The sequence below is a fragment of the Schistocerca gregaria genome, chromosome 1 (assembly GCF_023897955.1).
Source record: "Schistocerca gregaria isolate iqSchGreg1 chromosome 1, iqSchGreg1.2, whole genome shotgun sequence".
NCBI lineage: Eukaryota > Metazoa > Arthropoda > Insecta > Orthoptera > Acrididae > Schistocerca > Schistocerca gregaria.
This window is the reverse complement of record NC_064920.1, coordinates 680717744-680744573: the sequence shown is the minus strand read 5'-3', so window position 1 is coordinate 680744573 and position 26830 is coordinate 680717744. Positions and strand designations below refer to the sequence as shown.

At 39.0% G+C, this 26830-nt stretch overlaps 1 protein-coding gene across 2 annotated transcripts in view; it reads right to left on the bottom strand.

The window, feature by feature from the left end:
• Positions 1-26096, bottom strand: part of LOC126363224 (E3 ubiquitin-protein ligase RNF181-like) — a 76100-nt gene extending 50004 nt beyond the window's left edge. Inside the window, exons 1-3 of one of the 2 annotated variants that reach the window (XM_050007947.1) lie at positions 24871-26096; positions 23642-23807; positions 8243-8765 (exon numbers count right to left, since the gene is read on the bottom strand). In XM_050007947.1, the coding sequence (XP_049863904.1) occupies positions 8730-8765; positions 23642-23807; positions 24871-24998 (330 nt within the window). In that variant the 5' untranslated portion in view covers positions 24999-26096 and the 3' untranslated portion in view covers positions 8243-8729. Of the gene's footprint in view, positions 1-8242; positions 8766-23641; positions 23808-24870 lie in introns of those variants that run through there. The other variant, XM_050007946.1, reaches the window with a different exon arrangement.
• Between the last annotated feature and the right edge of the window lie 734 nt (positions 26097-26830).

The window sequence follows — 26830 nt, the reverse complement described above, 5'->3', positions numbered from 1 at the left end:
AGTCACCCATTACTATTAAATTTTCGTCTCCCTTCACTATCTGAATAATTTCTTTTATTTCATCGTACATTTCTTCAATTTCTTCGTCATCTGCAGAGCTAGTTGGCATATTAACTTGTACTACTGTAGTAGGTGTGGGCTTCGTATCTATCTTGGCCACAATAATGCGTTCACTATGCTGTTTGTAGTAGCTTACCCGAATTCCTATTTTCCTATTCATTATTAAACATACTCCTGCATTACCCCTATGTGATTTTGTGTTTTTAACCCTGTAGTCACCTGACCAGAAGTCTTGTTCCTCCTGCCACCGAACTTCACTAATTCCCACTATATCTAACTTTAACCTATCCATTTCCCTTTTTAAATTTTCTAACCTACCTGCCCGATTAAGGGATCTGACATTCCACGCTCCGATCCGTAGGACGCCAGTTTTCTTTCTCTTGATAACGACATCCTCTTGAGTAGTCCCCGCCCGGAGATCCGAATGGGGGACTATTTTAGCTCCGGAATATTTTACCCAAGAGGATGCCATCATCATTTAATCATACAGTAAAGCTGCATGTCCTCGGGAAAAATTACGGCTGTAGTTTCCCCTTGCTTTCAGCTATTCGCAGTACCAGCACAGCAAGGCCGTTTTGGTTAATGTTGCAAGGCCAGATCAGTCAATCATCCAGAGTGTTGCCCCTGCAACTACTGAAAAGGCTGCTGCCCCTCTTCAGGAACCACACGTTTGTCTGGCCTCTCAACAGATACCCCTCCGTTGTGATTGCACCTACGGTACGGCCATCTGTATCGCTGAGGCACGCAAGCCTCCCCACCAACGGCAAGGTCCATGGTTCATGGGGGGGGGGACCTCTCAATTATGTCCCATAAATACTCAATGATCTTCATTTCGGGCGATCTTGGTGGCCAGATTATTCACTCAATTTGACCAGAAACCAACGTGAATAATTGCGGCCAGTTGCTGACATGGCGCTTTGTCATTCACAAAACTTCCATCATTGTTTCGAAACATGAATGGCTGCAAATGGTCTCCAAGTAGCACAACATAATCATTTTCAGTCAACAATCAGGTCTGAGGACCTAGTCAGTTCCATGTAAACACGTCCATCACCTGCTTGCATATTGACAATTTGGGCCTACGACTTCATGGGGTCTGTGCCACATTTGAAACCTACCATCAACTCTTACCATATGAAATTGGGACTCATCTGACCAGGCGTGGTTTTCCAGTTGTGTAGGGTCCAACTGATGCCGTAACATGCTCATGAGAGGTACTTGAGATGATGTGCTGTCAGCAGGGCACTCTTGTCAGTCGTCGCTGGCTATCATAGTCCATTAATGCCAGATTTCGCCACACTGTCCCAATGGATACATCCATCACACGTCCCTCATTGGTTTCCATGATTATTTCACACAATGTTGCTTGTCTGTTAGCACTGACAACTCTACGCAAATGCCACTGGTCTTAGTTATTAAATGAAGGCTGTCGTCCAGTGCATTGCCTGTGGTGAGAGGTAATGCCTAGAATTTGGTATTATCAGCACTCTCTTGACATATGGATCTCGAAATATTGACTTCCCAAACAATTTCCGAAATGGAATATCCCTTGCATCTAGCTCCAACTATCATTCCGAGTCCAGAGTCTGTCAAGTCCTGCCATTTTACACTTTGTGTCTGCAATACTACTGCCGTCTGTATTTACGTATTGTTATCCCATGACTTGTCACCTCAATGTACATGTGCAGACAAAAAATGGTTGCAACTGAAGAAAAATTGGATGATTTATGCAAGAGAATGACCTTCACAAATTGAGCAAGTCAATAACGTGCTGGTTCACCCCTGACCATCATGCAAGCAGTTACTTGGTTTGGCATTGATTGATAGAGTTGTCAGATGTCCTCTTGAGGAATGTAATGCCAAATTATGTTCAACTGGCTCATTAGATCATTGAAATTCTGAGCTGCTTGGTTGTATCCCAGTTGGGGAGAGATCTGATGACCTTGCTGGCCAAGCAAGGCCATTATGGGCAGAGTTCTCCAAGCAGCATGTAATTTTGAAGATCTAACATGTCAGTTGAACAGAATTTAAAATGACATACCTCAGGGGGAAATCCAGCAACTTTACCAGCTGAGTAACTGCTTGCATAAGGGCCAGAAGTGGACGACTGCATTATTGACTTGCTCAATTTGTGAAATTCTTTCTCTTTCATGAAATACATTTGCAGTTGTGAATGTCGGGAGCCATCAGCCATATAATGGAATGACAACAATGAATATTTATGCCAGGGCAGGACTCGAACCCAGATTTACTGCTTATTACACGCATGCTTGTCAGAAGGAACATTGCATCATACTTCTGAACAACACAGGTACTGCTGTATCATGTCTCTCTTTCTCTTGAATAAATCACCCAATTTTTATAAAGTTGTAATCTTTTTTTTCTGTAGTTGTACATAACATCCACCAGTTTCTGTCCCATTTGGATAATTCCTTCATGGCGCATCATTTTTAAGAATCTGTCAGTTCAATGATAACTTTCTCTTTTAACATACTTCAGGAGTTCTACAATGATCCCACCATCCCAAGGAGATTTACTGTTCTTAAATATATTTATAATGTTCCTTATGTCTTCTACAATTTGGTAGTTCTGAGTTGTAATTTACTTCTTACTGATAATGTTGAACGTCTCAGTTTAGCAGATCTTCAGAGTACTTTGCGACAGCTGGTATTTTTCCATGTCACCATTTACTACCTTTCAACGCCAACTGACTCTCACTTACTGACACTGTTTCTCTTCCTGCAGTTGACCACATGTATCTCCTTTCCCCCCGGATAAACTGTTTCCTTTGCAGGATACACGTACACTATGTGATCAAAAGTATCTGGACACCTGGCTGAAAATGACTTTAAAGTTTGTGGCACCCTCTATCAGTAATGCTGGAAATCAATATTGTGTTGGCCCACCCTTAGCCTAGATGACAGTTTTCACTCTCACAGGCATACGTTCAATCAGGTTCTGGAAGTGTTTCTTGGGAAGTGGCAGCCCATTATTCATGGAGTGCTGCACTGAGGAGAGGTGTCGATGTTGGTTGGTGAGGCCAGGCATGAAGTCGGTTTTCCAAAACATGCCAAAGGTGTCCTATAGGATTCAGCTCAGGACTCTTTGCAGGCCAGTCCAGTACAGGGATGTTACTGTCATGTAACCATTCCGCCACAGGCAGTGCATTATGAACAAGTGCTTGATCGTGTTGAAAGATGCAGTCGCCATTCCCGAATTGCTCGTCAACAGTGAGAAGCAAGAAGGTGCTTAAAACATCAATGTAGGCCTGTGATGTGATATTGCCATGCAAAACAACAAAGGGTGCAAGCCCCCTCCATGAAAAACACGACCACACCGTAATAGTACCGCAACTGAATTTTACTGTTGGCATTTCACACTCTCGTAGAAGATGTTCACCTGACATTTGCCATACCCACACCCTGCCATCGGATCGCCACATTATGTATTGTGATTCGTCACTACACACAATGTTTTTCCACTGTTCAATCGTTTAATGTTTACACTACTTACATCAAGCAAGGTGGTGTTTGGCATAAACTGGCGTGATGTGTGGCTTATGAGCAGCCACTTGCCCAGGACATCCAAGTTTACTGACGTAGTACTTGCAGTGGATCCTAATGCAGTTTGGAATTACTGTGTGATGGTCTGGATAGATATCTGCCTATTACACATTACGACCCTCTTCAACTATTGGTGATCTCTGTCAGTCAACAGACGAGGTCGGCCTGTACGCTTTCGTGCAGTGTGTGTCCCTTCATGTTTACACTTCACTATCACATCTGAAACAGTGGGCCTAGGGATGTTCAGGAGTGTGGAAATCTCACGTACAGACATATGACACTAGTGACACCCAATCACCTGACCCTGTTTGAAGTCCGAGAGTTCCACAGAGCACCCCATTCCGCTCTCTCACAATGTCTAATGACTACCGAGGTCGCTGATATGGAGTAACTGGCAGCACAATGCAACTAACATGAAAAAAATGTGTTTCTGGGGATGCCTGGATACTTTTGATCACTTAGTGTATCTCAGAACTGTCATTTTGAATGCCCGCATGTCTGTATCACCATGTGATTACCCAAACAAACTATCCTAGAAAAGCATTGGGTGATATCCATGTTTTTGTTAAAGATGTTTAAATTGATAAGATATTTGTTTTTTTTTTTTTTTGAAAAGCTTTCCTTGCCATTGGCAGTATATCTTTAATTTCGCTGTTCACATAGGGACACATTTACTGCATTTAGTGCCTCATTTCCTAACCTGATTCCCTCAACATCCTCTGATTTTATTTGTCTGCACAACATTACCACTGTTTTAATTTACTGATTTCACCTTATAACCTCTTTTCAAGATGCTATGAATTGCATTCAACCTGCATCTGACTGTTACACTGCCAATGGAAGACCTTTCTCCTCACGGAACTTTAATCAACTTTCTGAATTGCTCTTTGGTGTTATTTACATTTTGTACATAACATTTCACTCCCTGTATTCAAAGTTTATTCAAAAGTTTTCCCCCTAAGCATACAAATGGTATCAATGTGGATCACGCTTAACCAAATTTTAACAAAACTTGTCAAGATCAATGGGTACACAGCAAATTGTGTAATTCCTTGGCTTATGAAAAGGTAATAAACTGGCCTGGCAACAGCACATAAATTAATGGAAAGTACAATGTCCCATTCAAATGAGGTCCCCACAAACATATAGTAATTCCTCCGAAATTGCACCGTGTAACTTTTGACGTGGCAACATCATTTGATGCAACAGGGTGTTTCTGTGCATCACAGGGGCTGGAGCTCAGTGTTTAGTGTCAGTGTATTGCTATTCTCTTGAAGGAGTTTCTTGTGAGACAACATTGGATTAATGGTTCCACCAAGGCATGTCAGCGAATTTTTATTGACCCCTTTGGTGACTAGCATATACCATCTAAGTGTTGCATACAAAAGTTGGTGAGCAAGATTGGTGGAACAGTGTCGAATCTTCAGAGTGGGGGATTGCTGCCCTTATTGGAAAAAAGTGACTGATGTGAAACAATTGCTGACCTCTCCTGCAATTCTGGTCAACGTTTTATCTCAGGAATGTGGGACGTCATTTTGCTGTTTATTGCTCAAGCCAGGAATATTGTGGTACAAATGGTTCAGTGATGAGGTGGAGTTCCACACCTTTGGCTATGTAAACTCTCAGAATACACGTTTGTTGTGTAACGAAAATCCACAAGCATTTGTCGAGAAATCCATACATTTACAAAAGATTGACATGTTCTGTGTAATGTCACATCGTCGGCTCAATTTTTTTCGAGTCTATTGTGACAAGTGAAGTTTGGATCAAAATGTTTCGGGAATTTGTGAACTAGTTGGACGATGAAGAACTTGCCCTCTGCTGATACCAACAGGATGGCACAATACACTACGTGTCTCGAGTGACAATGGCCGAGGTCTAATCATTTTTCCCCCGCAGAGTGATTCCAAAAAGACTGTGACCCCCAAGGTCACCTAATTTAAGACTACCTGACTTCATAATCTGGGGTGGCCTAAAAGGCGAGGTCTACACGAATAAGCCACACAACTTGGAAGATTTATGAGCGATCATGATATTTTAAATCTAGGCAGTAACTCCAGAGGTTCTAGCAGCAATTTTTGAGAACCTGCAGTGTTGTGTTCAACTGTGTTGACAAATTGAGGGCAGCCACTTCTAGCAACTTTTGTGATTCACCTTTACTTTCTCATGAACAAGGTATGGCAGTATGGCATGTCGATTTTTATGCGAAGCCTTTAACATATAACAAAAACAAGATGAAACTACGTCCAGATGACATGAGGTTGGGCGGCCACCCCTCAGTAGTAGATGTAAGATGTAGGCCGAGCAGACTGGTGAAACAGGGAAGACAAGAACCTGGGTGGAACTAACATCAGACTTTAATGCTGGTCAGAGTAAAAATGTGTGTGAACACACAGTACACCGAACACTCCTAATGATAGGTCTCCGCAGGTGACGGCCCATGCATGTGCCAATGTTAATACCACGACAGCGGCAACTATGACAAATGGGCATGTGACCAGTGGCACAGGACGTTGGCACAGTGGCAGAGTGCTGCATGGTCTGATGAATCCCAATATCTTCTTCATCATTCCAGTGGTAGGGTGCGAACCCGATGTCTTCCAGGGGAAAAGCTCCTTGACACCTATACTGTGGGGCATACATGGGTCCAGTGGAGCTAGCGAAATGCATCATGATGGCCAAGAAGCATCATACACTGGTCGCAGACCAAGTACACCCGTTCATGATGGTCATGTGGCATTTTTCACAAGGCCAGAAGTGAGATGGAATGGTTCGAGGAACACAGTGGCGAGTTCCAACTGATGTGCTGGCCCGGAACTCGCCAGATCAGAAACTGATCAAACACACCTAGGATGTGATTGAACATGACATCGATCAGAGCTCACTGGATCCCCTCCCCGGCATTTATGGGAATTAGGTGACTTCCGTGTGCAGATGTGGTGCCATCCAGTGAAGTACAAAGACCTCATTGCTCCCTTGCCACGATGCGTTGTCGCTGTTATCAATGCCAAAGGTGAACACACTGGCTAGTAGGTAGGTGGTCAAAGTTCTGGCTGATCAGTACATAAGAAAAAAAAAAATGTTCACATAAACCATCGCTTCCTATCTAGAATTCAGAGTGGAATCTTATTATGGCGCCCAAGTCTACCACTTTGCCAGTAAAGATCAGGCATGTATCATTAAACCTCCACTAATCAGAAACAAAACATTTACCAAACACTTGAACTCTGGATTGTAAACCTAGTTAAGATTCATTTTCATATTTAACATGTTTTTAAATACTGTAGTATACAGATGGGTGTTTTGAATCTGTAAAGGTCCATAAACAATTAATACGCAGCTGCAAATAGAAGTAGCTCTTTTTTAATAAGTAACTGCTTTCCTCCTCTAAAGCTGTCTACAATCCAAAGGTTTAACACATCACTTTACTAACCATGGCCCTACACATTTTCAACATTAAAGATTAAATGGCAAATTGTAGGACCAACTGGCAATTCATGAACCATAAAAGGTTACTAAGGAGCATGAGATAGGAAATTTGAATCCACCAATATTTAAGAAGAAAGTAAGAGTACCTTATTAGCAATTCTAATAATTTTTCAAAATGTTTGGACTCTTGCATACAATTTCTATTTAACACTGATGTTCTCTCTCTCTCTCTCTCTGTGTATGTATGTATGTATGTATGTATGTGTGTGTGTGTGTGTGTGTGTGTGGGGGGGGGGGGGGGGGGGGCGCGGCACGATTTTATTTTTTTATTTTTTTAAAATCAGTCACTTTCTTGTTAGCGTACTTTACAGAAGTTGCTTGCAACGGTGACTGCTTCTTTTGATTAATAACTTAACTCATTCCACATTCCAGAAGGTATTTACAGAGTGCAATGTGTGGAAAAAAAAAAAAAAAAAAAAAAAAAGAAACACCATCCGGCCCCCAAAGGCCCCAAACAATGGAAGAAAAACACTGTTACATCAAAGGAAGACAGGGCTAAAATTTACAACTCCTCTGAGGATACATCAATCCAAGGTGTTGAGTCATTTATTCATAACAATGTGAGGGCAGATAGTGCTGGACACTTACTATGAATGCAATTGGTGTGTCCTCGAGTCTTGCAACATTACACTTTTAATATCTTAAATTCAGACAAAGGCGCAGTTCAAGTGACATTTCAGAACAATGATATAGGTTAGAGAGAGAGAGAGAGAGAGAGCGAGCGCGAGCTGGTTATGGTTAGCCATCCGCCCTTTCAATGCAAGTATGAAGTCCTGTTCACACATGCAAACGCTAAGGATTAAGTTACGAGAAACACTCATATCTCCAGATCTGGCCTTTTACACAACTTGTGTGCTAGATGCAGACAATGTCTGCTTTAACTGAGAAATCCCTAAGGCATGACCCCACCGTTAGTTACCAGAAACAATGTTGTGTTGTTGCAAAGGCATCGTGGTCTATTGCTGGGAAGTAATGGTATTAAAAAGATGATTTACAGATGATATATAAATACTCATTACCTAGTTTCAAACTGTTTGAGTAATGGATGCTATGCATTGTTGCAAAATATGCATTTGAAGTCCTTAGTTTCAATTTTAGACAAATTATGAGGGTTTTAGATTAACTAAAAGTTATCTTTTTTGTACTAATGCAAACAAGGAATCTTTTATTTTTTCTTATCTGGTAGCAATATGTCATCTTAATAACCAGAGAGGAAGCCTTCAATAAAACTAATATGACAATTATTTTGAAATACAATTCAACTATCTTAGAATAAAATTACCAGTTCCATGTGACACATACAAATAGTAACTAAAACTTTGTTACTTTCTATACAGTTACAGCTGTTAGAGAATCTATCTCTAAATAGTGACTTACTTCCTAACAGTTTATAGCATTTTTACACACAAATGTCGGTAGAATTAACATTTTTTAAAAGTTTGTATGCCACATTTGTAAGGGAAAAAAAAGAAGAAATTAAGGAACACTGATGAGCAGCCCAATATAAATGTTGTTAACAAGTATCACATTATCAATTTAACACAAGTATCACATCAATTTAAATTCATGATATAAAACATGAATTTTATCACTCCACATGTCAAGGCACTTTGTTTCTCACGCAGGCGTCATGCATAAAGGACAGACTCGTCTCTGGAAGAAGGAAAAAAAGAAATAATATAGCATTAATTTCAAGGTGGAAAAAGAAACCTGCAGACAAAAACGTGACCCATGAACTGTTGAACTGTCACTGCATTTGAACAGAACATAAAAATAGTAAGGGTCGGTAAAGCTGAAACAGTAAGAAGTACTTATCCAAACAGAGAACAAACAGCGGTTAAACATTGCATACCTCTTTTTAGCAATTCTGAAATCACAGACTGTACTTAACATAACTGATTCTGAAACGTCTGCCTTGTGCCGTAAGATGCAATTTCTATTGTCACATCTCAGACCATCTTGTTTTGCAGAAGTGAATAACAGTCACAAAAACTGAGATTAAACATGTGAAATGGCAATGTATAGTTCACTAAAGAAATTTATGTACATATCCCTAAGGAGGATTTTGACTGTAATTTTAAACTTCAAAGGAAATTGTCATTTTCACAGAAAGGGATTTGGTGAAACTCTCACTCCAGTATCAATATAAAATCAATTTGGTTTTACTGTCTGGGTCACATTTCTTAACCTTGTGTCAGTCAGAAAATAGTTCAGCAGCATCATCATCTTTTCAACTATTAAAAGGCCTAGTTAAAGTTTTAATTATCACCTCAATGCAAAAAAAAAAAAAAAAAAAAAAAAAAAAAATGATTTGGTATGTATTTAATTTGTATGTACATGCCTACAAGTTCAGGTACACATCAAAATTTGTGCAAAATTATCTTAGTATGTCATTAATGGAGCTGAAACAATATGATTCATCACATTGACAAAGTGGATAATGATCTGTGCTGTGTTACTTGGACTCCTCTGCTGGCATACTATGTTACTGTGGGTTTCAATGTGTACCAGGCCAGCAGACATGTATCTACAAATAAACAAAAAAATTACAGGATTTTATTTATTTATTTTTTTAGATGATGCTTAAAACTTAATGAATACCCCAATATTTATTTGCAAACTCAAGTTTGGATTCTTATCCAGACATTTCCAATATGTCTTTGGAAGGAACAAACATTTCTCTGCTCTTCTTACAACACAATGAGCAATTTTTTTTTTTCTCCACGCACAAGAATTATGATAGATGTTTTAACCTGTACAATATTTAGTTTGTCTGGCATTTACACCAGTCTCAATAAATGAATATTACTAATGCCTGTAAGATGTCCCCCCTCCCCATGGAACCCTCTTTGCCCACAAATATACATTATTACAAGTGTTAGTTCACCATTTAAAAGTTGGTCATTGAGACAGAAAGTGAAATTTAAATGGACATAAACTTAAAAACTATTTTGATGGTATTAATTTACAGCTCCTAGCAACTGACCACTAAACTTTAGAAAAAGGGGATGGGTTTAGAGGAATCTGATGGCCAGTAATTTTGCAAGCCACATATCATGTCATCAATGAAAGTGTTTCATACAACCATAAGAGAATTTAAAAATCTATAAACTGAATTAGAAACAGATTACAATGCAAAATGGCTGTACTAAATATTGTGAATGCCCTGCAGATTGATGTGGTTGGTATCCTGAGAAGATTGTATTACATTTACATGCTGAGAAAACAGACATCTGTCAACCACAAAAATTCATAGGAACCATTTGTTCAGGTAAATTGATAATTTTGAAAAATATGAATGTACAACATACTGCTCAATGTTAAAGAAACCAGCATCCAGTTTTACCATTTAGTCATGCAATATTTTGATTCCAAGACAGCAAACCTCTTTTCCAGCTTTAGACACACATTTATGTTAAATAAAAAATAATAAAAAAACTATTCCGTATCAGTTAACAACCTGTAGTCACCACAACAGGCTTTGGAGAACATGAGCCTTCTGAAGGTAGAATGCTAAAGGCTGGTACACCACAACAATCAGTTTTTTATAACAGTACATGTTTAGAAAATAAAGCCTCCTAATTCTTTCTAATAATGGAATCTAAATTATAAGACATTGCTAACTGTTATGCAGTGTTAATATTAGTGCTTCCTCAACATTTCTTCACCTCCATGTGCAAGAACGTGAAGTAATTGGGGAATATCTCAAGTGGAGGACTTAAAGGGAGCATATGGTCAGAGCTCAGGATACACAAGTCCATGCTTGCATACAGTATGAACAGGAAACATCAGCACAAACAATTCACACTCTGATCCATACCAATCAAATACTGAAATGAAATGAATAAATAACTTTGCCAGACTGCTGTTAATTAGGGTGTGTAAGTTGCCTTATTTCATAAATATACCTGGACCAGGTAAGAAGAGCCAGCCAACGAAACTTTTTGAACATTATGATCAATGGTCACCAACAATGGCCCAGTTCTCACTGCAATTCTGTGACTTCTGCCAACAATGTTTGCACCTCACTTTTGTTTCATTCCATCTCAAGACCAATAGAAAGCTGGATGTATGGAGTAAGCTTTGAGCGAGTCATGCTGAAACAGTTGCACTTAGGGGGACAAGCCTTACATTAGTCTATTCTGAAATACAACATAGATGCTAAGTACACAGTCAGTCCAGTAGCATATTGGTTACCCTCTTGTCTGGATTGTTGATTTTGTTTGATGTCTAAGATGGCTTTTGCTAACTGCCCATGCCACACTATTGCTGGATGTAGACTGGTCACGGAGGATTACATACAGTTCACTGTATCACCATGGGCCCAAGCAGCAATCTGTATTAATATCATTAGCACCCACAGTGAAAGGGATTTTCCTCTAGCAAGATGCAGCTGACTCTGCTACCACTGAATTTTTATGTCATACCAGCTCTCTAAATCAACATCAAAGGCATTGCCAGACAAAGAGCACAACATATTACAGAAGTCCCACTGCTGAGGCTCATATTACCGCCACTGGTTTTGCCAAGAGAATTCAGCACCTACTCAGTATAGATGAATGTTCCCCATTCTCATTACATGGATAAGCATAACCAATTCAGTTCAGGCTTCCACTATCAAGTGACCAATATCCACAGTGTGCACATGAAAATTCGAGAACAAAGGGAACAAACACTGGAAGCTAAGCGGGCTATTATTTTCTTTTAGCTTAAAAACTACTCCAGGTGGATCTGTGAGCAGAGCACAAATCAAGAGGAGAGGAGGGGAGTGGAGGGGAGGGAGGTGTTCATGGATACGTCCTAACAAGAGGCTTCAGTAGGGCATGACGAAGTTCGCAAGAGACTGAAAGACTGAACGTGGACTGCTGTTGCGACTCTGTATCCAGGACTCCACTGAGTGGATTCGAATCTCTTCTTTAGATTTGTGTGATTTATTGTGAAACTGAAAGTTAAGATTTCATTTAGAACTTATGTGTGTGACCTCACACTTTATTATTTGGAGTTACTTGCCACTTTTCACACCATACAGATATCTTGTTTAAATCATTTTGCAATTGGCTTTTATCTACTCATGACTTTACTAGATGGTAAGTGATATCATCATCTGAAAACAATCTAAGAGAGCTGCTCAGATTGTCTCCTAAATCATTTATATAGATTAAGAACAGCAGAGGGCCTATAACATCCTTCGGCAATGACCGCTATCACTTATGTTTTTCACGGCGACTTTCTGTCAATTACTACAGACTGTGACTTTTTCTAACAGTAAACAACAAATTCAATAGAAAAATTCCAAAGGCACATGATCTGAAAAGAACCTGCTTTTGAGGATAAGTATCAAAAGCCTTCTGGGAATCTAGAAATATGGAATCAATTTGAGATGTCCTGTCAGTAGCACTACTTACTTCATGTGAATAAAGAGCTAGTTATGTCGCACACTACCAATACTTTCTGAATCCTTGTTGACTGTATGTCAACAGAGCATTCTCTTCCAGGTAATTCATTCAATGGATTACTCTTACTTCCTTTCTTGAGTATTGGTGCGGCCTGTATACTTCCTGGTCTTTAGCTACAGATCTTTTGCCGAGCGAGCAGTTGTATACGATTGCTAAGTGCGGAGCTCTTATATCTTGGCTATAATCTTTTGTATCCATAATTCATATTTATGGATGCAATCTTAAAACAATCTGTCCATTTATGGTGATACAATCCTAGTAATAATGCAAATTTTGTAATACTGTCAGTAATAAAAAGTAAAAATAAGCCTTCAGTCTCAAAAATTTTTATGTTTTATAAAATTACATGATGCACCTCAGAATTAGTAGGTCCATCCTCGGGTGCAAAACGTCTAATGCATAATTTATATTGGTTCTTGAGTGACGTGAGATGCATTTTCCAAACAGACAAGGAAGAACATTTATTTATCTTTTAATATCAGTATATGTTGGTTTATTCATTCTGACACCGCACATCAAGACACTCAAGGCACACATTTGTTTACACCAATTGCATTTCAGGACCTTCCACTTAGATAGCTTATCTTCACTGCGACTACTATGCTTTCCCAGGATCTTCCGTTGTCCACATTAGGGGACTGTGCCTGCTGCTACACAATCACAGAGAGATAAAGGAAAGGAAGAGAGAGTTACACATTTTGAAATAAATGTGTGCCTTGAGTGACATGGTGTGCGACAACAGAATGAATAAACCAACACATACCGATCACAAAAGACCAAAAATGTTATTCCTTGTGCATTCATAAAATGCATTTCATGTCACTCAAGTGCAAATGTAAATTATACATTAGACGATTTACATCTGAAGATGTAATCACAAGGTCCGAAATGCATCAAGTATTTAATCAAACTAAATTAATATGTGACAATTCACTCTCCTTTTTCAGGCATTTTCTAACCAATTTCCTCTTTTTAATTGTTAAAATCAGGTTGCCAACTGACAATAATCTTAGTGGTGTATGAGTTACTTTATCATATTTAAGCTTTGACAAACCAGTATTGTCACTAAACATTGAACGTATGCAAGTCACTATTAAGGGGACCTGCACACGTTCAATATTTGTTGACATTATTAGTTTGTCAGACCTTCAAGATATTGAAGAGACCTCACACTATCAATAACACTGAAAATAGCTGTCAGTTGACAATGCGATTTTACAAGGTTAAGATATCGAAGACTCAAAAGAAAGTGTGTGCTGCAGTCATATTAGCAAGCAACGAAGAACAATGAAAATGACGAAATGGGTCCGAGATTGGTTGAAAAAAGGAGTGACTGGCCACATGCTGATTTACTGACTGAAATCGGAACCACCGATCCAAAAAATTTCCATAAATTATTTTCCAATGAGATCTGCATTATTCAACAAGTTATTTGTGTTGACATGAGATAAAACACAGAAGCAAAATACGTTAATGACAGAGGCAGTCGCATTGGACAAGAGACAAGACCACCTACAATATATCAGACCACAACACAGACACCAAGATGATGAGAGTCTGAGGCCAAGTACATACAACAAAAAAATGTTCTGCATCACCTCGGTTCCGAGAGTTCCAGAACCTGTACAGAAAATTGAAATACAGATCTACAAACATTGTTTACGCCCTCTTTATTGCTCATGAAAACCTCACATTGCATGTTGTACTACCATACTGCGAGACCTTCAGAGGTAGTGGTCCAGATTGCTGTACACACCGGTACCTCTAATACCCAGTAGTACGTCCTCTTGGATTGATGCACGCATGTATTCGTCATGGGATACTGTCCACAAGTTCATCAAGGCATTGTTGGTCCAGATTGCCCCACTCCTCAAGAGCGATTTGGTGTAGGTCCCTCATAGTGGTTGGTGGGTGACATCATCCATAAACAGCACTTTTAAACCTATTGCAGGAATATTCGATAGGGTGCATGTCTGGAAAACATGCTGGCCACTCTAGTCGAGCAATGTCGTTATCCTGAAGGAAGTCATTCACAAGATCGTGCACGATGTGGGCGCGAATTGTCGTCCATGAAGACGACTGCCTCGCCAATATGCTGCCGATATGGTTGCACTATTGGTCGGATTATGGAATTAACGTATCGTTCAGCCGTTATGGAGCCTTCCATGACCACCAGCGGCGTATGTCGGCCCTACATAATGCCACACCAAAACAGCAGGCAACCTCCACCTTGCTCCACTCGCTGGACAATGTATCTAAGACATTCAGCCTGACCGGGTTGCCTCCAAACACGTCTCCCACGATTTTCGACGTTCACCAGTGAAGAGAACATGATGCCAATCCTGAGCGGTCCATTGGCATGTTGGGCCCATCTGTACCGCACTGTATTGTGTTGTTTGGAAAGATGGACGTCTGGAGTGAAGTTGCGCATCATGCACCCTATTGTGCACAGTTTGAGTCGTAACACGACATCCTGTGGCTGCACGAAAATCATTATTCAACAAGGTGATGTTGCTGTCAGGGTTCCTCTCAAACATAATCCATAGGCAGTGATCATCAAATGCAGTAGTAGCCCTTGGGCGGCTTGAGCGAACAATGTCATGAACAGTTCCTGTCGCTCTGTATTCCCTCCATGTCCAAACGACATCGCTTTGGTTCCCACCGAGACGCCTGGACATTTCCCATCTTGAGAGCCCTTCCTGGCACAAAGTAACAATGCGGACGCGATCGAACCGTGGTATTGACCGTCTAGGCATGGTTGAACTACAGACAACAAGAGTCGTGTACCTTCTTCCTGGTGGAATGATTGGATCTGATCGGCTGTCGGACCCCCTCCATCTAATAAGCGCTGCTCATGTATGGTTGTTCACATCTTTGGGTGGGTTTAGTGGCATTTCTGAACAGTCCAAGGGACTCCGTCTGTGATATAATATCCATAATCAATGTCTATTCTGGGAACTGGGGTGATGCAAATATCTTTTTGATGTGTATATTTCAGTGGTACCTTAATACGAATTATTTACAAACTTCATAAAAGGAAAGTAGATTCTAAATTGCATAATAAATGTCATATTGTTTTGTATTTTTCTACATTGCAACTGAAATAAAAAGTTGTACTAAAGTCACAAATTATGTAATAAGCACTATGACAAAGTAAAATTTCGATATGCAACTCAAAATCAAATCCAAACAGACTACTACACAACTTATGCAAATGACATATTTGGACACTAATAATAATTTGCAAAATAGAAGCTACATAGAAATATTAAGTGAAGGGTGCAGCTAAAGCTCAAACTTGTATTAAACAACATGCAGTTAATTCTAGTCACTAGCATTATGTAATATGGTAGGAGTGGTTTGATTTTGAGTACCTGTTGAATTTAGTTGCTGCTCAGTTTCCCCACTTTGCATTTTGTTATTTTTGCTGCAATGTCACCATGAGTTCCTCTTTATCGTTTTACTAGTGTTTCCTTTAAAACACACTTTTGATTCAAGATTTTTGTACAATTATTAACAAAAATATTTAAAAGCACTTTAATACTTTTCTTGATTATTGTGTGTAAAGGAATGCCACATTTGCACACATCGATGAGGTTACTAATGGCATTTTCACACAATTCAGTTGCTAAGGCAAGTATTGCATCTCTTTGATTTTCAAGTTTGACAAATTCTCATTCATATGCGCTGCTAATCAGAACTTGAAAAAGTTTATATATATCACAACACAAGGAAATCATTATAGAACAAGGATACTTTAATCCCCCATGATTCAGTTGGTTGAAATAGGAAAGGAGTTCTTTGGTTTCACACTGCAACAAAATTTCATCCTCTGTCTGTAACATTTCTTCACAGTTTGAACATTCTCCGCATTTTCTCAGCTTTTCAAGCACTATTTTGCTAGTGTAGCTATCAATACAAACCCCGACTTTCAAATCTACATCCTTCATGGGAATTTTTGCTAGTTCCTCTAGAGCAGGTTCTAATTTATCTAAGTTTTCATACGTTTGGTGTTAATTTACTTTTACTGCAAAATCATTTAAAGTAATTTCGCCATGTTTAATAGATCTGAGCTTTAGTAGACTTGCTACTTTGAGTTTCCTCTCAGATTCCAAGATTTGCACAAGTGAAACATTATATGTGCAGCCACTTAGCCTTCTATAAGCTCCAAATCTTGCTTCTAAGGCATCAGTGTGTAATTTTACTGTAAGAATGTAGGACCTGTCACATGTGTTAAAAATATATCTGCATAACTGAACTGTCATTGCAAGTATGTGGGAGAAAGCAGTATATGTTTCATTGGTTAGTTTTCCATGAGTTGGCAATGCATGACAGATGTCAATATATGTTTTCAAATATTCAAGAAACTGAAGTTTGGAGTCAGTAGGTCCAGTGATTGAGCTAGCATTATCATCTGATGTGTATTTGTCTTTCATGGGATGCTGCACATTAGAAACTAACCACCATTTAGCGATTAATTTAAGAAACTGAATACTGTCATCAGAAATCTCAATCCCCAGACTTTTTAAAATTTCTAGTGCTGCCACGGTTTTAGAATCAAAAACACTGAGAGCAAGGGTGACATTCTGTCTCTCAACAGAAGTTGGATATACTGCCTTTCTCACTAACTTTGGAGCAAGTTTGAACAGTTTATTTTTCTGAGGATGAAACAGGTTCTTCAAATATGAAAATTTTGCTTCACTGACATTATATTCACATGCAGCATTCCCTATTCACTGTGTAGAAAGGCATTGAGGAAAGCAAATGTATCCTCAATATTTGGCATTATGAATGATTCATTTTTTCCATTCGACTAGTTATTTCCGATACACTTATGCAAGTGTCAAACAGAAGAAAGAGAAATTTGGATGGAGCAATTGGATTTGTAATATAGGGCTGTAAAGTTCCACCACACATAAGCTGATACATTTTCCTATTACTGCTATGGTTATCTGTTACCAGGCAAATTGCATCATTTCCAAGCTCATACATGATCTTTAATATGTCAATTGTCATTTTCAGTAGTGTATCAGGATTAACATTTTTTACAGGAAAGAGAGCTATTACTTCTTTATAATCAGAATGTAAACATGATGCCATGAAAACCTCCATTGTATCTGCTGTTGTAGTTTCTGAAGTATTCCCAGCAACACCAAGTATCTTTCCTGCCTTGTAAGAGAATTTTGGGTTAACATAAACTTCATATAGCATCACTCAAATTACCATGTCATTTTCTTGAAGAAATTTATTTTTTTCCCTCAAAAAAGCTATCTGTGCTGGACCAATACAAGGTTTGTTTGGATCCATTTTGCATAGGAACTGCCTTAAATAGACAGGATGAGGTAATGTTAACACATTTATTTTTCTTGAGTGATTGTAGGCACCAGGAAATGAAAAGCAAATGGTTGCTGCCAATGTCCAAAGCTCAGGAGAATATCTACTTTGCTTTGTTATTGTTAGTTGTAACTGCTCCAAAAAATGTTTATTCTAGTGGCTATCTCTTCATCAAAATCAATACCAGCTTTCACTGCTTGTTTGAGAACATTGACTAAAATTATAATCTTGTCAATGGTACCAATAGAGCTACTGTGAAACCATTTAGGTGACTCCCCAGATTGTCAAATTTCGTCCATTTGTCACATTTCAAGTTCTCTTGCTCCCCAGACTGTAATATCCTATCAAGGTTTCTGTAGGCAAACACACATTTTTGTGAAACTCTTATACTTCAAAGGAACTTGGTATCTTGAAGGACACAGAAACTAATGGCACATCACTGACTGAATCATCCTTTAATTTAATATTAGGTATGTTGTAATCCTTTACTAAAAGTGTAAATGGATAAACATTCCTTTTCTGCACTTTGCTTTTAAAATGCTGGAATTCAGGTATGTTGTCATTTTCGCACCAATTACTGAAACTACATTCATCACGTTCCAATAGTTGTTGAACGCGATCTTCAGGATTCTTCCTTTCCTTAGGAACTGGTACTGTGTGAAAAGAACGTTGGAGTCTAGTGAAGCAGGGGATACAAACTGTCGGTTTTGACCAATGATGTCATACATTAGTCATAGATAGTAATGTCTTCACTTCGAGGCATAGATAATAAAACAGTTCTGTGTTCCAGGTAAGTGGTATCATTGTACATTAAAATAATTGAATGTGATTCTGAAAGTGATCACTTCGTATTGCTGAAAATAATCTTCATGTGATTTAACTAAATTAATTGGTTGTTTCTTATTCGTTCAGTACCTAATTTCGTTTGTAGTGATATTGAGGTAATTTGGACTATTAGTTTCTTATTGTAGAACAATTCTGGTGTCATATTTTCGTTTGGAGGAATGGATTTGTCTGTTGCAATGACCCTTGATGATTTACGACAAGCTGTGGGCGAAGACATGTTGACCACAACTAGTTTCTTGCAAATGTATTTTCTTATTGCTGAATACGTCCAATGTCTTGAGTGCTGCGAACATATGTACCTCACCAGTGTATGTCGTCGCCATACTTCATGACTTATTTGTATAGAGGTGCAGCAAAGATAGGTTGTGGCGATCCATTAGGAGCGGAACGTGGTTCGAGAAATCTAAGCTCACCCTGAGAGACATTATGAAAATCACTTGTTGTTGGTGTTTAAGGTATCCTATGTGGCTCTGTGTGCATGAATGTTGTGTGACTATGGTAGTAGACTGGTACTCTTTTTGTAGGGAAGTTTGTGGGGAATACACGAAACATAAGGGGCCGTTTGGGGGGCCGGGTGTTATGGTCGAAACTGACGAATCACATTTTGGCAAAAGGAAGTACAACAGGGGGCAACCCCTGGTGGGATTATGGGTTTGGCGCAGGGGAGCATGGGGGAGGTATGAATGTGTGTGTGTCTGTGTGTGTGTGTGTGTGTGTGTGTGTGTGTGTGTGTGTGTGTGTGTGTGTGTGTGTGTGTGTGTGTGTGTTATACGTTACAGAAATTTCTCAGTTGTCGACCTTCTTTCGTTTCCGAGATCTAGTATTGGAACAATATTTTCGAATCTGTACTTGCTATATTAAAGGCGAAATCTCCCACAGAACTAAAATTTGTATCCTATCTTTCACTTCACCTTTACACTGACACTATATATGTCAAATGGAGACCAAGAAACAAATGTTGCACATAGCTCAAGTACAGAATGGGATACTATTAGCGTCTAAGGTGACAAAAAAATAAAAATAAAAAAAATTACCCCACAGTGGAGTATGTGATACAAATTGTATATGTGTCGTCTTATTGCCTCTTTGCGTAGTTCAACTGAGGTACAGGTTACAAATATAACGTGCATCTATTTCCACCTTTTTGTTAGCAGTGTACATATACAGAGATCAACGGAAGTATGGTATAAAAATATTACATATGAAGCCCCCTCTGTCATGAATAGTACTGATATGTATGCAAGAATAGACTGTTAGTGATAGTGGAGAGAACGGCCATTGTGACCGAGTGGTTCTAGGTGCTTCAGCCCGGAACTGTGCCGCTGCTACGGTCGCAGGTTCGAATCCTGCTTCAGGCATGGATGTGTGTGATGTCCTTAGGTAGGTTAGGTTTAAGTAGTTCTAAGTCTAAGGGACTGTTGACCTCAGATGTTAAGTCCCATTAGTGCCTAGAGCCTTTTTTTATAGTGGAGATGAAATAAACAACACATCTACAATTTGTATCCTGTGTTCCATTTAAGGTTTACTGAAGCAGAGGATACATCATTCAAATAGACAACAGGACAGTAATGCTAGTGAAAACGAAGAAATCGATGAACGCTAAACTTGTATCCTGCACTGCACTTAAGCAATAGAGTTCGAATGAGCTTCGAGATACAGCTCATATATATGTGACATGATGTATTCTTTGCCACTAATATATTTCATTAATTTTTTCATTTTATTTTCCAGAAAAATAATAAGATACAAACTCGCGAGATCATTAACCTGAAAATACTACTGGCCTTTATAAATGTAAACTATAATTTTCGTCTCTTGCATTCCCATTTTTCTGAACATTCTTTTCAGCTCTTTCATCTGCTTCGCTAGACCTGAAGGTTGATTAGAAAATATAGTTGAAATTGCATCATTTGTTATTTTTGGTATTTTTCGTGGCACATGTATGGGTTCACTCTTTTCCATGGGAAAAATGTCTTCCCTAACCACAAACTTAGGTTCAAAATACTTAATGCATACCACAGTTTTATCGTTCACTTCAAAATTATTTCTATGAATTAGTTTAATTTATACTACTAGCCACTAAAATTGCTATACCACGAAGATGACGTGCTACAGACACGAAATTTAACCAACAGGAAGAAAATGTATTTATATGCAAATGATTAGCTTTTCAGGGCATTCATACAAGGTTGGCGCCGGTGGCGACACCTACAAGGTGCTGGAAAGTTTCCAACCGATTTCTCATACACAAACAGCAGTTGACCGGCGTTGCCTGGTGAAACGTTGTTGTGGTGCCTCGTGTAAGGAGGAGAAATGTGTACCATCACGTTTCCGACTTTGATAAAGGTCGGATTGTAGCCTTACGCGATTACGGTTTATCGTATCGCGACATTGCTGCTCGCGTTGGTCGAGATCCAATGAATGACTGTTAGCAGAATATGGAATCGGTGGGTTCAGGAGGGTAATGCGGAACGCAGAGCTGGATCCCAACAGCCTTGTATCACTAGCAGTCGAGATGACAGGCCTCTTATTTGAATGGCTGTAACGGGTCGTGCAGCCACGTCTCGATCCCTGAGTCAACAGATGGGGACGTTTGCAAGACAACAACCACCTGCACGAACAGTTCGACGACGTTTGGAGCAGCAATGACTGTCAGCTCAGAGACTGTGGCTGCGGGTACCCTTGACGCAGCATCACAGACAGGATTGCCTGCGATGGTGTACTCAACGACGAACTTGTGTACACAAATGACAAAACATCATTTTTTCCGATGAATCCGGGTTCTGTTTAGAGCATCATGATGATCGCATCTGTGTTTAGCGACATCGTGGTGAAACGCACATTGGAAGCGTGTATTCGTCATCGCCATACTGTCGTATCACCCGTCGTGATGTTTATGGGGTGCCATTGGTTACACGTCTCGGTCACCTCTTGTTTGCATTGACAGCACTTTGAACAGTGGACGTTACATTTCAGATGTGTTACGACCCGTGGCTCCACCCTTCATTCGATCCCTGCGAAACCCTAGTAATGACAATGCGTCAATACCCACCATCAGACGGTCAATATATTTACAGTTTGATAGTATTGTGGAACGTTTGAGCACCCCTTTAGGTCCTATAAAAAATAACCTCCTTGAATCTGTTATTGGAAACGCGTCGTGGAAGGTTTTGACGTTTCGTCCCCTTCCGTTGCGTGAAGTGTGAATAGACCTTAATTATTTTATTTATTTTCTCACATCGTTGTTTGACAAAGGCTTTTATACTAGGCTCAGTTTCATTTTCATGGTTTGAGCAAATTCTTGAATTTTGTATTTGACAATTTACACTTCTTTGGCTGTCAAAAAAAAGTTCCATACAGTTGAGTAGAGATGTCTCCAGAGCACCTTGTTTGAATACATTCAGTGGAGAGTTTATGTTTTGGAATGCTTTGAAAATTTTACAATCCCCGAGTTATGTGAAGCAATGTGACACAAATGGGAAAAGGAGTGTTACGACAATACAGAGAGTTAACATGCAGGGAATAGCGTTTGCTGTAATCGTGGCCACTGGCCTAGCAGCAGTTGCGTATTTTGCATCAGTACAGCGTCCTTTGACTCACGGTCCAGCTGACTCCAGTGATTATGAACCGAGAAATTCGTGGTCAGTAATTCCATTTTCGTCGTCATAAATTACAACTGCGTGTTTTGGAGTGAACAACTGTCATTCGTGTGCTTAGTTTCATTGTAATTGTACTACCATGTTAGACTGCAGTGTGAATCATGCGAAATGTATCAACAGTACAGAAAGTTTCTTGTTAATCTCATTCTTGCATATTGGACACACTTTCTGTGAGCTTTCAGCTATCAAGCCTCTTTCAAATGCATGATCTGTTTTTGCAAAAGGATTAGCAATAAAAGCAGATTACAAAAACTACTCCGAGGCATACCTGTCGTGTAGCTCCAGAAGTCTTGTTTGATCATGTTGGAATTCACTCAGACTACAGTCTTTCTTAAATTTACCAAAAAAAGTCCTGATAGCATTCTCTTTAGTCAAACAACAAACTGAGCTATTTGGTATATCAGCACCATCATTTAGATCACCTATCCTAAACTAATCTTAATTAGCCACCCATTTACAACAATTCTTTGAAGCTGTCTTGGGGAACAAAACAGATTCATTTTTATTGAAGACTTTACTATAAAGGTGGCAATAAACTGCTATGACCCACACATACGTTTCCCAACACAGTGACATAATACATCCATACACTAACAAGTGCACTCACTGCCTCAAAAATGGCTAATTACTTGGTTGTGATTAAAAAAGGAGCTCAAGCTACCACTTGTCTATACTAGATTTATACAAATTTACGAAAAAGTTCTACTTATTCAAGCAGTCATTCTCAGACACACTGTTTCTAGAATACTCAGAAACAACTGCTATATTTTGGTAGAATTGCTAACAAGTAACTTCTCACAGAGAACAATGAAAGGGTACTATTTATACATTGTTTGTTCAAAAATTAAAGCAGTCACAAAGTTGTTGCCAAATTTGGGCTCACATAGCACTAAAACAGTGAAACATATGGCCTCAAACTGTTAAATACAAAAAGTTGTGTGACCAATACAAATATTTCACATTAACAGTACTACTACTTTCAATTTCAAGCCATCTTGAAGTTTGGCCAAAAACGATATGTAACTCTTATGGCATTTTGCAGCCCTATACTAAAATCTACCTAAAATGTTGATTTAATTTTTTTTTCTTTATCTTGATCTCAACATCCGTTTAAAATTTCATTTACATTACAGATGGTTGGATAGTAATGATTCCTAAAACTGATCTATTTGCTGTCAAATATAAACAAATACTGATTGACACTGTACTGAATGCTCTTAATTTATGATCTCACCTCCTTGAACCATCCAATTGCACATTCCTCATGGAGCCAATGATCACATTGTAGTTCCTTTACTTTGGGGCCTGGTACAATTTTCTCAAGACATATTGGACAACTTGGATTTTTCTTCTTTTTCTTGCGCTGCTGTGCACCGCCAGTTGATTCCCTCTGGGGTGTCCTACATGAATATTGAAAGAACATAATGAAATATTTGTTCAACTGCTACAACGAGCAGTTTAAGCCTAGTAAAATATAGCACATTACTCCCCCCTCCCCCTCCACACACACACACACACACACACACACACACACACACACACACACACACACACACACACAAGCTAGAGAGAGAGAGAGAGAGAGAGAGAGAGAGAGAGAGAGAGAGAGTTGCACAGCAAAAACGAATTACTTTCATTTAATCACTGGGACAACTACTTAAGGCAGTGACAACTACTTAAGGCAGTATGTTTATTTAATCGTGACTGAACAGGCTGCGTGTGAGAATAAATTTTAATTCGGTACGACACTTGTACGGCTGTAAGTCAAATATATATTAAAGGTGGATGCTTCTGATTAAGTTTTAATGTATTGGCTGAACAGGTAAAATCATATTACATAAAAAAGTCAACAGTGAATGGATTGTCATAGGCCAAACTAATAGAAAACTTAGAGCTTACTTAAATTCCCGGAACCAAAGCGTAAATTTGAGGCAGCCATACTTTGACCTTTGGCAATTTTAATTCAGAAACTTCGCAGCTAACGATTTCTACGAATCAAACTACTCAGTAAGCCGTCAACTGTAAAGCAAATAAATCAAGAACTAAATCTGCGTCAAGTCAAAAACAATCATTCGCAAACTACTCAACCTCGTAACTACATTACTTACCATCCTGGTTCGAAATTTCCAATAGTTTCAAAAAACCCAAACTTATGGACGTAATAATGAAGCAGATTAGAATATCACTCGTTTCATTCAACAGAATAAACAAAAAATAAGACTAAGTAAGGGAAACTGTCCTGTCTGAAATCTGGCAAAGCAACTGTTATACATACAACACAGATTCTAACGTTTTACAAATTTTATTTCTATGGTTGAAACCAGGCAAACGATACATTTCGCATGATTCACACCACTGTCTAACATGGTAATACAATTACAATGAAACTAAGCACACGAATGACAGTTGTTCACTCCAAAACACACAGTTGTAATTCATGACAACGAAAATGGAATTACTGACCACGAATTTCTTGGTTCATAATCACTGAAGTCAGCTGGACCGTGAGTCAAAGGACGCTGTACTGATGCAAAATACGCAACTGCTGCTAGGCCAATGGCCACAATTACAGCAAACGCTATTCCCTGCATGTTAAGTCTTTGTATTGTCCTAACACTCCTTTTCCCAATCGTGTCACATTGCTTCACATAACTCGGGAATTATCAAATTTTCAAAGCATTCCAAAACATAAACTCCTCACTGAATGTATTCAAACAAAGTGGTCTGGAGATATCTCTACTCAACTGTATGGAACTTTTTTTTGACAGCCAAAGAAGTGTAAATTGTCAAATACAAAATTCAAGAATTTGCTCAAACGACGAAAATGAAACTGAGCCTAGTATAAAAGCCTTTGTCAAACAACGATGTGAGAAAATAAATAAAATAATTAAGGTCTATTCACACTTCACGCAACGGAAGGGGACGAAACGTCGAAACCTTCCACGACGCATTTCCAATGACAGATTCAAGGAGGTTATTTTTTATAGGACCTAAAGGGGTGCTCAAACGTTCCACAATACTATCAAACTGTAAATATATTGACCGTCTGATGGTGGGTATTGACGCATTGTCATTACTAGAAATACTGATGAGCTATATTGATGAACGCCGAAATATTCTGTGTTGTCAGTACATACTGAATGTGAGGTGAAATATGGCTGGTTTGACAATATTCTGCTGTCAGATGTTGACAGCGCTTCAGGAACGTTAGTGTAAACTGTTCATTTTTTAAAATTCGCCTCTTTGTATTTCATACCATAGATTCCACTTTCAAGGAGCCTCAACAGACAAGAATTGTAATAGGCTTATGCAAGGATAATCATAGCATATGCTAATACATGATGGTTAACGGAGGATTCTCTACCGCATTGTTTATTTCATTAACAGGAACGTACAGAATATATTTTGTTGCGTAGGAGTTTTGAAAAATGTTCGAAATTCGTAAAATACGTCGTATTCCTGCAATGATTAGTAAGATGTCTGCGAAATGCATGTCAGTGTCACAAAATTAAAGTAAAGCGTTAAAAAAATGTTGTACGCTAATTGCCTGAAAAGCTCTTTCCCAAGTAGATATAATTGCTTCACAAGTTTCTATAGAATTTTACTAATTGTGCTTCCTGATATTACAGAACTAAACTGCGAGCATTAGTATGGCCAATCCGTCGCCAGACATCTCGAAGTTACTCCTGATCTCTTGTTAGGACCACCTACAATAAATCAGACCTTACGGCAGATACCGATGGTTGTCAATATGGCGGCAATCGCGGGGGAAACGAACAAGCCGTGCATGTGATTCCGTAACTCGTGCGTGTGTGTGTTTGTGTGTGTGTTTGTTTGTTGTGTGTGTGTGTGTGTGTGTGTGTAACATTGTATACGTGATGTTCGAAAGATTATTAGCGAAAGCACTTATTACTACCGATTATTTATGGTATATGCTGTGAATGTCGTCACAAGTGCTACGCTAGTATTTATTTTCTTGATTCTCTGGTAAGATCGGAATAAATTAAAATGTAAACTGGTCTTGCGATGGGTCGTAGCTGTTGTGTACCAGGATGTAAATCCAAATACGGCATAACATACGATAATTCAACATTTAAGTTTCCAGAAGAAGCAGCATTATGGACAAGTACACCACTGTCCATTAAAATTGCTAGACCAAGAAGAAATGCAGATGGTAAACGGGTATGCATTGGACAAATATATTATACTAGAACTGACATGTGATTACATTTTCACTCAATTTGGGTTCGAAGATCGTAAGAAATCATTACCCAACCACCTCTGGCCGTAATAACGCCTGGGCATTGAGTCAAACGGAGCTTGGAAGGCGTGTACAGGTACAGCTACCATGCAGCTTCAACACGATACCACAGTTCATCAAGAGTAGTGACTGGCGTATTGTAACGAACCAGTTGCTTGGCCA